Raw genomic sequence first — 14,050 nt, forward strand, 5'->3', positions numbered from 1 at the left:
TAGTTAGCATATAACAAAAATTTTGTTTTCTGTTTCAATCACAGAATTCACGACGTGAGTTTATAAACTCACGACGTGAAAGCTGCGATTCTCAGTTTTTAGTATTTTCTTATTTTAGTTCAGTTTTACGTTTTTAGTTTAGCAAGTTGCAGGAGTTCATGACCAGATGCTCAAACACACCCTTGGTGCCACCACTTGAAGATCCCGAGTCTACAATTCACAAGACAAAGACGCCCTTACAAGAATTCAAGTCAGCTTTTTCAAGGAAGTCGGGAAAGAAGACAGGAGAGTCGAGTTCATCCGTGAGGCACAAGAGCAATTATGAGCACTTGGATCAAACACCCGTCCAAACCAAGTCCGAATACGATACCAAGCCAGAATTTGAAGAACATACGAGCGAACCCGAGAACGAGCCAAGGAACGAGATGGCAGCAATTGAAGAGATGTCCATGGGAGCTTACAAGAAGCGGATCCTAGAAGATGTGGGTCCCGGTTTAGTCCAACCCGCAATACCTACCACTGCCACATTCGAGTTGAAGGGGCACATATTGACTGCACTGAAGGATATCCCATTTTTTGGGAAAAATCATGAGGATGCTTTTAAGCATCTAGATGAAGTCAACGACATTGCGGATTACTTCAATGTCCCAAATGTCAACAGAAACACAGTCTTGCTTAGGATGCTACCCATCACTTTCAAAGGAGCTGCTAAGGAGTGGTTAAAAGCACTTCCACCGGGTACAATTACCACTTGGGCTCAAATGCATGAGCAATTCCTGGACCAGTTTTGCCCGCCATCCAAGATAGCCAAACTCAAGAAGGCAATAGCCAACTTTAAGCAACAGCCGAGGGAGTCATTATAGGAAGCATGGGAGCGGTACACGGGCTTGCTCAGAAATTGCCCTCAGCATGATCTAAATGTGTAACAAGAGATGTCAATCTTCTATGATGGGGTCAACGTTATGACGAGACAACTCCTTGACTCTCAAGGACCGTTGAAAAAGATAAATCCAAGGGAGGTCAAGGAGCTGATTGAAGAATTCGCGAAGCACTCTCGCGAATACCACAACCCAAGGCAAGATGGAATCAAAGGCGGTGGAGGGACCCAAACTGAAGAAATAGCAGCTGTAATGGCCATGCTGAATAATTTGGATCGAAGGATAACATAAATGGACCAGTAAATTCATGCCATAAGAGTGGGTTGCGAGAGATGTAGTGGTCCACACTTGACCAAGGACTGCGATTTAGACGAGTTTGGGAACAGAAAATCTCAAGTGTGCTACTCGAGTGGGGATAAGCTTGATGAGGACTGGAGGAAACCAAAGAAGGAGTGGCTGCCATATGAAGAGTATAAGAAGCAAAAAGAAGATAAGTATAGGCAAACAGGGCGAGGCTTCTATCAAAAAGAGCAGCCACCAGCCGAGAAGAAACCCGATCTAGATACTATGTTGATGAAGTTTATGGAAGCTTCGGAAAAGCGACACGATGCCACTGATTCTGCTATTATGGAATAGCAAACTTTAATTAAGAATTAGCAAGCCTCCATCCATAACCTTGAAGTTCAAGTTGGTCAACTAGCCACTCTAGTTCATGAGAAGTTATCCCCGAAAAATACCGAAATGAAGACCCAATCTCATGTAATGGCCATAGACACCGAAGAAGAAGCCACCTCTGAGTTCCTGGAGGGATTGGAGGAAGAACCACAGCAGCCCGATCCAAAGATGAAGAAGACCAAGCTCGAAAATCATGAAGCTGCTGAGTTCCAAAATTCACGACGTGAACCTTATATGTTCACGACGTGGGCCCGTCATGAACAGAAAAATTTGTAATTGGTTCAGTTTATCAGCCGCCTTTGCCATTTCCTTCCCAAGCTACCCTTAGTCCACTAGAGAGAGAGCATATAGAGTTTGTCAAGCATGTGAAGGGGATCCCGATTAATACTCCCTTTATCGAGTCCTTATCCAAAATTCCTGAGCATCAGAAATTACTGCAAGATTTGATTGACACTCGCAAGCAATTAAAGAAGCAGTCTAAGGTGGTTCTAAGTGAACAAAGCTCAAAAGCTGTGTTGGGAGAGACACCAGAGAAGATGGGGGATCCTGGACGCCTCACTCTTCCGTGTGAGTTTGGTAATAAATTGAAGGTTAATGCTTTAGCCGATTCTAGGGCTAGCATTAATTTGATGCCTTTTTCATTTTATCAAAAATTGGAAATTCGGAAGATGAAGGCTACAAAAATGACGATTCACATGGCGAACCGTTTAGTAACACAACCCCGGGGCATAGTGGAGGATATTTTGGTGAAAATTGGAAAATTTGTTTTTCCAATAGATTTTGTAGTTTTGGATATGAAGGAAGATCCCGATGTTCCAATTATCCTTGGACGCCCATTGCTTAACACTGCTGGAGCTTTGGTTGATATTCGCGAGTCTAAGCTCACCTTGAGGGTTGGTGATGAAAAAGAAGTTTTTGGGATAGAAGCTGGCTTCCCGAAGGAAAATGTTCGAGAAGAGGTGTTCACAATCAATGAAGATAATGAACTTGAAGAACTGGAAAAGCTTATGGAAGAAGAGATCAAGGCGGTTCATCAAGACAAAAGAACAAAACCTAGAGCATCTGTTCCATTTTTGGTTGAAGTCATAGCTTACAAGAGTCCACCTTCTTGGGTGAGCAAAGAGGATGAGGAGATGACAGGTGATGGAGCTGGAACCAATGGAGCACTTGACGAGGAGGAGGATGATTGATCTTTATTTATTTTTATTTTGTGTGATTTGTTTTTAGTTTGTTTTTAGTTTTTTTTATGGGATTGTAAGAACTACTTTGAATATTATGTTACTTTTATTTTTCGTTGTTGGTTGTTTCTCAGAAATTGCTAGGAGCGCCTTGAGAGGATAGCGAGTTATGAATGCTTACGTCTTTAGCCGGGAGTGTTTTAAGCCGAGAGTCGAGACCCATATTTTGAAAATAAGTGTGGGGTGAGTCAAGAGAGTGGAGAGTCAGCGAAAGAGTCATAAACTGATGAATTTAGAAGAGTCTTAATACATTAAGACATTAGAAGAGGAATTGGCATTGTTTTTCTGATTGCCCGGTTTTCACGACGTGAACTTTTATTATTCACGTCGTGAGTCAGTTATAAGGAGGTTCTCAGAACACACATAGTTTCAATTTCACGTCGTGAATTGTCTCAAACTCACGTCGTGAATATGACATTTTTAACAAGTTCAAGGCCTTGACATTTTAGTCTTCTATGGGTTGATGCTATTCTTCTTGTCAATATATTCAAGATTATTTTGGCTCATTTTTACCACCATACGATGTGGCGTATGCTTTCCCACATTGGTCGTTCTACTTTTGGAGATTTACACCATATTTGAAAACGATTGAAGGCTCGATTTCATGTTTTGTCGGTATACTCTTTATTTCGCGAGTTCAAGATCCAAGTTTCTATTTTTGGAGTCCATATTCAAGATGCACGTTTTCCACACTTTTGGAGATGTTCACACTACTATCCCAGGGGAGTTTGTTGCTTTTTCTCCCTTTTCTTTAATTCTGATTTATTTTATGCATACAATGAGGGCATTGTATGAAATAAGTGTGGGGTAGGGGTAGAAAAAGTAAATTGCTAGATAATGATAGAATTTGATAGTACAAATTTAAAATTGAAATTTTTAATAATTGAATCTAGTAATAATAAACTGTAGTTGCTAGTGTTATATGGGATGATCCGATAAAAGTTCAAATGTTTAGTTGAGCCAATATACGTTATAGTACATTTGTGGCCTCCCTTATTTTTGTGAAATCATGGAACAAAAACATAACCCCGCTTGGTTTGAAGGATGCAATATGTTTAGCAGCCTAAACCTGAAATGTATCTAGGAAAATTATTATCATTAACCAATAAAGGTTGAGGTTGAGCGCCTCTGCTGAAGCATGTAGGGATTTGAGTGAAAAAAAGTGAGGTACATGTAAAGAAAAAAAGAGAGAATTGCAAGAAAAATTTGAAGAATTTTGGACCAATTAAAGCGAAGATCAAAAGATCAAAAATTCCAAAGAAATTCGAAAAGTTGAAGATACCAAAAATCAAATCAAATAAGGTGGTGAATTCAAAGAAATCAAAGATCAAATTATAAGGAAGTGAAGAATTCCAAAAGAGCTCCATAGTGGTATCATAGATTGTAATTCTAGATTATGTATGCTTAGGTTGCTCAACTAAAAATACCTTGAGGAGAAGGAGGTTTTCTGCGGATGGATTCGGAGGGTTGCATAAAATGAGCATTGTTCGGAAAAAGTGGGCGAGTGTTTATGAAGATTGTGAGTATTTAAAGTATGGGGAGGTACTTTAGGAAAATTTTAGACACAAATGCATGCATTGAGGTCTTGGCATAATGGCTGAGCTGGAGTCGGATTGTTCTATGTGATGTTAGTAATCAAGGGTTGAGTTTAAATTTGCTTGAGGGCATGCAAAGTCTAAGTGTGGGGTATTTTGATATTGCCATATTTATACTTATTTTTAGGCAATATTTAAGTACATTTTTATTAATAAGTTGGTAATTTGTTTAGAATAATGATACTTATGAACTTAAATGTTATTTGCAGCAAAAAAAGAAGACATTTTGAAGAAAAGGGATTAAAAGTGTTAAAGAAAGAAACTTTGGGAATTAAAAGATTAAAAGAGAAGAAAATCTGGAAAAAGATTATTCACGACGTGAGACTTAAAGAATTCACGACGTGAATAGTTGGTTCTAGAAGATATGTACGCGGGTGAAGGAATCATTGACGGGCACGGTTATCTACAACTCACGACGTGAATATCTTATTATTCACGACGTGAATTTATGAAAATCAGCAATTATATAAATCGTTGATCATTAAGAATGAGGCAACTTTTGGCTGAAGAAAGGAGTTCCAGAAGGCGATTTTGAGCAGAGAAGAGTTCTGGGAAAAAACTTTCAACACCAAAAGAAGTGAAGGTCCATAATCTAGGTCTATATTTTAGTTAATTAAGAACATGTTTTCTATTACTTCAATTTGTGTTAGTTTGTTAGTTGTTATGATGAGTAGTTGAATCTAACTACTCTTGTTTAGCTAGATGAAGCTTCTAACTTATGAATAACTCAATTTTTATGGATTTATTTAGTTGGTAAAATTGCTTGTGTTTGATTTGTATTACCTAGCATGCTTATGTTTGCTTCTCTACTTGCTTGATTGCATGTTCTGTGTAGCTTAGTGACCATTAACTGCATGAACTTGTTTACCTAATGATTTAGTGAACATTGAATTGTTAGAGCTAGGATTGACCAATCTTAGTTAGTAATTAGAGTAAATAAGCTTAGTTGTGCTAGAGAACGTGTATTATGACTATAATTGCGTTTTTATAACAAATCTTACATAGCATATTTACATTCATAATTAGTTTTGTGTTTAATTATGTGTGAACATACATGGTTTGACATGAATTAGTTAATTATTGGTAAAGTTAGAACTAAATTACTAATATAATTAAAACCAACTAGATGATCCATAAACATTAGCTAGCCATAAGAAAGAAGTGGATTCAAACTAGACAAGAGTGTGTTTTTACTTATCGAATTTGATTTAAGTTCGTCTGATCTTATAAAATCAGATAAAACCCCTTTTAAACTTGTTAATAATAAGGTTAATTTAATAGTAAGTAAATTAATTAGTAACACCGTTCTCTATAATCGACACCCGACTTACCCAAACTATACTGTAATCTGACTAGGTATATTGCCTATAAGTACATAGTTAGTTTAAGTTTGTTAGGTTATAAATATTAAAATTAGTGGGTACTTTTGTGCACATCAGCCCACAATAATATCTTATTAGTGGGTGATTACTGTGCGCACATAAATGTTGACAAGAATCAACTGCCCAATAATACATTTCCATGTACCACAAACGGCCAAGTGGTACCTTGATTTTATAGAGTGTAATCCTCCTTAATAAATGAAGGTTTTTTTTGTCACATGTCAATCTCTTATGAGTTTTGACACTTGTCATTTTGTGGTATTTTTGAAATAAATATTATCCACTTGTTAATTTTTGGTTTTTCAATTTTTATAAATAAAATCATATACTTATATATGTAAACTATTGAATATCATATATATGATATTAAATTGTAATAAATACATTTTTATATTTCTTATTTTAAAATTATACATTAAAAAATATTTTATGTTACAGTTTAATGTTTAATTTTTTTTAAATCAATCCGTATAATATACGGGTCTCACATCTAGTCTATTATAAAAGATATATCCCAAATACACAATAAACCCCTAGATCTACCAGTTGAGTTAACAAAATCAAATTCGAATTCAGAATCATCCCAACAGCCCGCAACATCAAATGATGAATAGTCAGTTACAAACTTTAATTTTCACCATATATAAACATAAAGTACGTGGATACAGATAAATTAGTAAATTGGGGTAGATCCTCATTGCTTCAACAATTGATTAATGGCTTTCACGGAGAATTTGCATAAATTTGCAAAAACATTTTATGAAAATGAGGGAAAATTTTGGTTTATAGCTTCAAAGTGCACGTGAGATTTTCTTACTAAACGGAAGTTATTTTGTGGTCAACGTTTTTAAAACGACGATGTTTTGGCTTAAGAAAAAAAAATGCAGGCCACCACTATTTTCATAGGTGATGGCTTCCGAAAATTATAGCTATTTTTGGCAATATTTTTAGATTTTGTGGAAAAACTTTGAAGAAGATGACTATTTGGTCATTCTCACTTATTTTAATGAATACCCAGAGTTTAATACTTATTTATTTGTTAGTTAATTACTCACACGTATAAAATACCGTTTTAAATTCACAGAGTTAATAAATCTTATTGACAATTAGACATTATTTATGTTACAAACATCAAATGGTGATACTAATGAACAAACATATAAGTTTGAAATACTGAATAGTCATAATTAAGGAATTTATATTTTGTTAGCTTTTTCTGGACAGAGCAAAACAACTCTGACTCTATATATAACCACTTCTTCACATCACATTCGATATGCATAGAGTGAAAATGGAGTCTTCTAAGCAGCTCACTGCTCTTCTCTTAATCTCCATGTTTTTCATCTCTTCTGCCGCACCAATTGCTCTTGATTGTGTACCCTGCGGCGATAAACCCCCTCACCACCATAATAAACCACCCAAATCCCCCAAACCACCTACCGGTAAACCACCAACCACCCATCCTCCCGTTGTCAAACCACCAAAAACCCACCCGCCAGTCGTCAAGCCACCAGTTGTAAGACCACCAATCACCCTCCCACCGATCGTCAGACCACCAGTTGTAACCCCACCCATCGTCAAACCACCAGTTGTAACCCCACCAATAACCCTTCCACCAGTTGTAACACCACCAATCACCCTTCCACCCATCGTTAAACCACCAATTACCCTCCCACCAGTAGTGAACCCACCATCTACGAAGCCAGGAACTCCATGCCCACCACCACCGTTTGTTCCTGCGCCAGCGGCCACCTGCCCCATTGACGCACTGAAGCTTGGAGCTTGTGTGGATCTTTTAGGTGGATTGATTCATATCGGGTTGGGTGACCCTGTGGTGAACAAATGTTGCCCAATTCTTGCTGGGCTAGTGGAGCTTGAGGCTGCCGTATGCTTATGTACAACACTAAAGCTTAAGTTATTGAATATCAACATATATCTGCCACTTGCTCTTCAGTTGCTTGTTACTTGTGGCAAGACTCCTCCTCCTGGTTACACTTGTTCTATTTAAGTTTTCAAGATCCCATTTTAGGTAACTTTCTTTACTCATGCAAACCCTAACCTCTCTCTCTCTCTCTCTCTCTCTCTCTCTCTCTCTCTCTCTCTCTCTCTCTCTCTCTCTCTCTCTCTCTCTCTCTCTCTCTCTCTCTCTCTCTCTCTCTCTCTCTCTCTCTCTTGTCGGTGTAAGTGACTAAGATTGTTTTTTATGCATTTCACTTTTTCTTGGTCTTTGGTGTCTTTTAGTTCCATCGGTTTAATATGGGTTTAAGTAAAATCGTTTTTCCTGCATATTAAGTAGACACACTTTAAACATTGTAACCGTAATTGTAAAAGTTGATAAACACAATCATGTTCTCCAACGTTTGTGGGTTTGAAAAATTATGCTCATATGCTCTGATCGCTAACTAGCTTAACTCTGTGTTGAGTATTCTCCTTTCAAAAAAAAAGAAAAAACAAACAAATAAAACAGTACATTGTTCACCAATAAGGACATAGTGAAGAAAGTTTGTGAACCATAATCAACATATTGTAAAATGATGTAATTAAAGCTAATGCATAAAAATCTGTATATAGAACTTATAAAAAAATGTTAGTTTTTCTAAGATAACATAAAAAGAAAATGTCACCTTTTAAGACCTGTAGAACAATAATTGATGGGGTGATACAATTATCGCTCGCCATTGACATGCATGGTGATCTACAGCCCCATTGGCTAGAACACTGAATCTTTTACATGATAATCAACTATAGACCAAAGACTTATAGCTAACCTATTGGGATTTGGGAGTTTGAAAAAGTTTCATTAAATTGAAAGTTGAAGTGTCGCTTTGTAAATCCTAACTTGTAGCTTTATTTAATAAAATATTTTGTTTTTTTACTTTTTATTTTTTTAATTCCTAACTTTGTTCTTATATTATCATACACAGTTTTTTCTTATTTGTGATTATTACTTTTATTTTTATTTTAAAAAATCTTCATGAAATTGATGCAGGGGTTGGGTACGTTGATGAATCCACTGATGAAATTGTTGAGGATGTCGACTTATCCAAAAATCTCTTTGTTTGGAGTGATTAAGGAACTTTTCGATTGTTTTGATTGATGTTTAATTTAAGTTGGAGATCATTTTTTTTGTTTGAAAGATGATTAGTTATTGTTTAATGCATGGTTTGTTGTGTTGATGTAAGGAATTAAAAGCAGTAATTAATCAAGGGACTGAATGTTTTTAATTATTATTTCTTTTCTTACCAAATGCCTCTAGTCCGACGTATTAGGCGTTGTCCTCCCCCTTTTAGGTCAAGGTTCAATATCTGTTTGAGATATATGTGCCATGTGGAATTAAGAGTAATGTTCGGTTATATATATATATATATATATATATATATATATATATATATATATATATATATATATATATATATATATATATATATATATATATATATATATATATATTCTTCTTGGAAATAATTAGACCAGGGCGCATCTTTTCTATAAAATATCATTGCTTATATCCTATATGAAAATTATATGTAGCAAAATAAAGACAAATCAAATGAAGTAACAATTTACTGCTAGAAAAATGGGTTTTAGAGATGGACAAATCTGTCGCTATTCCGTCGCTAGATGTTGTTTGCGATGGATTAGCAACAGACATACTCAATAGCTAAATAAAGAGTGGCTAATGACCTAGCGGCGATTTTAGCGATGGATCAGTTTTTCCTTGCGATATATTTAGCAACGAGTATCCATCGCAAAATTGTCCCTTAATACAATCATTTAGGACATTGGCGACAAATTGGACAACAATATTCCATTGATATTCTATCGCAATCTTCATATCCTTTTTTTTAATCCATCTCTAATCCCAGCAGATCTACTATATTATTTTTAATTTTTCGGCAGCTAATCCTTAACAAACTTCATAAATGATTTTTTTATTTTCGGTCGCACATCCCTAGCAAACTTCAGATATGATTTTTTTTTCGTCGTTGATCCCTCGCAAATATATAAAATTAGATTTTATTATTATTATTTTTATTATGAATCTAAAAAAGATATAGAAAACACTAATAATACAATCCTAAAGCAAAACATTTAACATTTAAAGAACACTAATAATAAAAAAAATATATTATAAAACCCAAAACCAAACATTAACATTACAATGCCAAAATGTAACGACCCAAAATTTCACATCCAAAAATTTCATTTATTAAACATTACATAGGAAACATTAACAATTAAAACATTGTTTAGTTGAACCACTTCACATCAAAAACCAAATAGAAAACCACAACATTTGATCAACCAAAATATCAGAGTATCAATCCCAGAGTAAACTCATAACTACAGAAACGAGAGAGTGTGTGTGACATGCTGCTACCGCGCCCGCTCCTTTCCCCTAGCTGAGGAGGTACCTGAAACCAAAATTGAAAATCGTAAGCACGAAACTTAGTGAGTTCCCCCATAATACCTCATACCATGCAAGCATATAACAACAACGTTCAGCTAGGAGTTACGGGCCTCGCCCACACTCGTGACGGGCCCTGCCCACACTTCGCTAGCCGGGAGATACGAGCCTCGCCCACACTTGTGAAGATACGAGCCCTGCCCACACTTCGCTAGTCGGGAGATACGGACCTCGCCCACACTTGTGAAGATACGGGCCCTGCCCACACTTCGCTAGTCGGGAGATACGGGCCTCGCCCACACTCCACTCTCGGAGAGATACGGGCCCTGCCCACACTCAACCGCTAGCCCATAATATACAAGTATCACACAGACAACAAGTATAGACAATTCTATCACACTGGCATATAACATAATCAACTCAACCAAGAGATACGGGCTTGGCCCACACTCTAATACTAACATCTCGTCTATACGGGTCGGCCTTGGTGCCTTATACCCGTTCCTACTGGAAGGAAACTCACCTTGAAATAACTGCTGGTCTGTGTGGGAATTGATCACCTAATGTCGCTGCTGCTGCTCCGGAAATCCTCTGGCTGTAATTCCCACAACATACTCAATCAACACTGCTAACTGTCTTTTGGGTAAAATGACCATTTTACCCCTAATCATGTCATAAGTCAAAGTCAGAGTCAACTTTCAGTTGACCCGACTCGCCGAGTCCCTATCCAATCGATTGTCCTGGATCCCGTCCCTACTCGTCGAGTTAGGCGTTGACTCGACGAGTTCTTCTTCTAAACTGAGGTTCAAGTCCTTCATCCTACTCGTCGAGTTGTATGAACAACTCGCCGAGTTCATCTTCATCCGATGAACACTTATGCTAAGACTCGCCGAGTTGTATGAACAGCTCGCCGAGTTCATCTTCATCCGAAGAACACTTATGCTGCGACTCGCCGAGTTATATGAACGACTCACCGAGTCTGTTCTTGATCTAAGGAGATTGCCTTGAACTCGCCGAGTCAGGGCATTGACTCGCCGAGTTCCTCCATGGATGAGTTCAGCTTCCGACTAACCGAGTCACACCCCGTGACTCACTGCTCACACTCGACACTACGAAAAGGGGACAAACTTGGAGACTCGCGAACCGAATTGCCGAGTCAGATGAATGACTCGCCGAGTCAGATGAACGACTCGCCGAGTCGTTACCATGCTGTAAGTCCCTAATATGCCCGTGTATCAGTCAGATCCGTTTGATGGTCCGGAATCCCAATCAAACGGATGATGTCAGATAAAAATATAAGAGAAGGAGAAGAAGAAGAATATGTTGAATCTTGAATGTATTGATGATATGAATTAAGTTCCTTACACAAAAGATTCACACACACATAAAAGCTTTTGTTTCTCTCTGGCCGTAAACTCCTTCTAGTTCATTTATCCCTACTCCTCACCCTAACACCTCTATTTATACTAGGGAATATGGGCCAGAAACAAATGGGCCGTAAATGAGTTTACGGTCGTAAGGTGTTTACAGCCGTAAACTCAGCCGTAAACTAGGCCAAAAATTCATAAATATTATAGTAAAATACAATTGCCCAGAAAAGTAAAGTATAAGCCATATTTTTACCCAACACATGCAATTACTATATGGTCGATTCTGCTTGAATCCAGCTCATGCCATACATAGGTCCGTGATCTTGGGGCTTGATTAACACGTAAAGTTTCCAACTTTACGTGTAAATAGACAACCATGAGGGTTTTAAGGTCCAAAATACACCAAAAGGGGCAGATCTAGGGCTTTCATGCAATATGGTTCCAAAAAGACAGTAGATCTGAGCTCCTGGAGCTCAACCATGCCTAGATCTAAAGGTCAATCAGCTTATTACAAACCCTTAAACTTACACAAGCTTGGAAATGGTTCAAAGAGGACTTTAATGGAGCTATAAGGGACAATAAGCTTAAAAACAGAGGGGAAACGAGCTATACCTCAGGGGAAACGTTGGAATGACACAGAGATCCTTGGCCTCCTTCTCCTCTTCTTGATTCACTCTTCTTTCTCCTCAAAAACCTCAAGAACACCACAAAAACACTTCAAACTCACAAGGAAACAAGGCTTGAAAGAGGTATAGGGCTCTGAGGGTGAATGGGGGCGAGATTGGGGCGGAATGAGAGTTTAAATAGGGTACAAACCCCTAAAACTTAGGGTTTCATCCAACAGCAGTGACTCGCCGAGTACAGGATATGGACTCGCCGAGTCGCCAACTTAAACATGTCCCGGGTCCCGTCTCTACTCGGCGAGTCGGACCTATGACTCGCCGAGTCCAAGGCTAAAAATGGAAAATACTCAATTAAGATTTACGTACCAGGAACCAGGTGCTACACAAAAACTATCAAATCGTTCAAAAACAAACATATCAATATTTACCAAATCGTCCAGAAACATCATATATTAAAATTTACCAAAGCATCCAAGAAGATCATATTTTCCTCGTATTTTTTATGTTTGGCTTCCATTTGTTTGCAATTTTAGCATCCAAAAAGATCACATCTCTTCTCGTATAAGTTCATACACAGCCTGCAATTAAAACATCCCTTCTCGTATATGTTATAATCTGGTATTTTGGTAAGTACAATGCCAGAGTAAGAAATTTTTATAAAGTACAATGTTATGATAGGAAAATTTATAACATGGTAGATTTTGTAAGTACGATGTCAAAATAGGAAAAATTTATAAAATACAATGTTATTGTACTAGCTGTTCCTTTCAAAAAGCTCATTGGATCAGACACATATGAAGATCATAATATTCTTCCTTTCTTGAAAAGCAGTGTACTTTTTAGACTCTCTCTCTCTCTCTCTCTCTATATATATATATATATATAACATTATGGGATGACACCCACATTAGAGTATTGTACTTTCAAATATAAGATATTGTACCTTCTATTTAATTATCATGCATATAAAATTTTAATAATTCAGTTTCTACATATAAAATTTTAATAATTAAAGAATGAATGTATTTTCTGACATATATTAACAGTGGTTCACATAAAAAAAATAGAAAGATGAATGAATATAAAAATTGAACTAGGATAATGAAGTATCCAAAACTTTTTGACTACAGAATTAGAAATACCTTAACTTTAGTTGCCTTTAGCTTAATGTACTCTTGAGTTGACTTTTCATTGTGCAACATGTTTATCATTGTAATTTCACACATTTTTCTTATTAACACAATTGTACTTTCAAAATACAATTTAAAAATACAGATGGAATAGAGTCAAACAAAACTAACCATTGTTAGAGTAGCAACATGAGAATTTGGCTGAGATTTCCTTGTAACAAAAGGATGTTGCAAGAAATAATGCAAAAAATATTGGAGCAAGATAAGTTGAGACTTGAGAGAAATTAAAAAAAAAGCTTCAAATTTAGAATCACCTGCCACAAATCAGAAGCAGATGGCCTCATCTCAGGTTCCCTGAAATATAACTAACTTAGTGTAACTAGAAACAAGGTGAAAAACAAAGACCAAAATACCCCCATTATATGGATTGGAATAAATAAATATAAAGACATGCTTCCTTTGTGGATTCTAGCAGATTTAGTATTTAAGATTCTAATGCAATGGTGTGTTTGTGTTAAGTTCTATGAATTTCAACATTCCTAGAGGGTGGTGAAAGGAATTTGATTCTATTCTTTTTTTATGAAAAGACCAAAATACCCCCATTATACGGATTGAAATAAATGAAAAGTAAAATGATTAGATGTATCATGTATGTACTTGTGTAAGCATTTGAGAAGTAGATCTTTTGCCTCAAAAGAAAGATTGTCAAGAGTAGGTGGATGAGACTTTGTAGTGCCAATATAAAACAAAT

The 14,050-nt window shown here is 36.7% G+C and overlaps 1 protein-coding gene and 1 non-coding gene across 2 annotated transcripts; one reads left to right on the top strand and one right to left on the bottom strand.

Moving 5' to 3' along the window:
• Positions 1 to 809: 809 nt before the first annotated feature.
• Positions 810 to 916, bottom strand: LOC111881923 (small nucleolar RNA R71). Its single transcript, XR_002846996.1, has one exon. It is a non-coding gene; the product is annotated as a small nucleolar RNA R71 (small nucleolar RNA).
• Positions 917 to 7,031: 6,115 nt separating this feature from the next.
• LOC111881849 (36.4 kDa proline-rich protein) lies at positions 7,032 to 8,998 on the top strand. Its single transcript, XM_023878238.3, has 2 exons — positions 7,032 to 7,797; positions 8,758 to 8,998. The coding sequence occupies exon 1, from the start codon at positions 7,045 to 7,047 to the stop codon at positions 7,774 to 7,776; it is 732 nt and encodes a 243-aa protein (XP_023734006.1). The 5' UTR covers positions 7,032 to 7,044; the 3' UTR covers positions 7,777 to 7,797; positions 8,758 to 8,998.
• Positions 8,999 to 14,050: the final 5,052 nt, after the last annotated feature.

Source organism: Lactuca sativa, chromosome 5 (assembly GCF_002870075.4).
Source record: "Lactuca sativa cultivar Salinas chromosome 5, Lsat_Salinas_v11, whole genome shotgun sequence".
Lineage (NCBI taxonomy): Eukaryota > Viridiplantae > Streptophyta > Magnoliopsida > Asterales > Asteraceae > Lactuca > Lactuca sativa.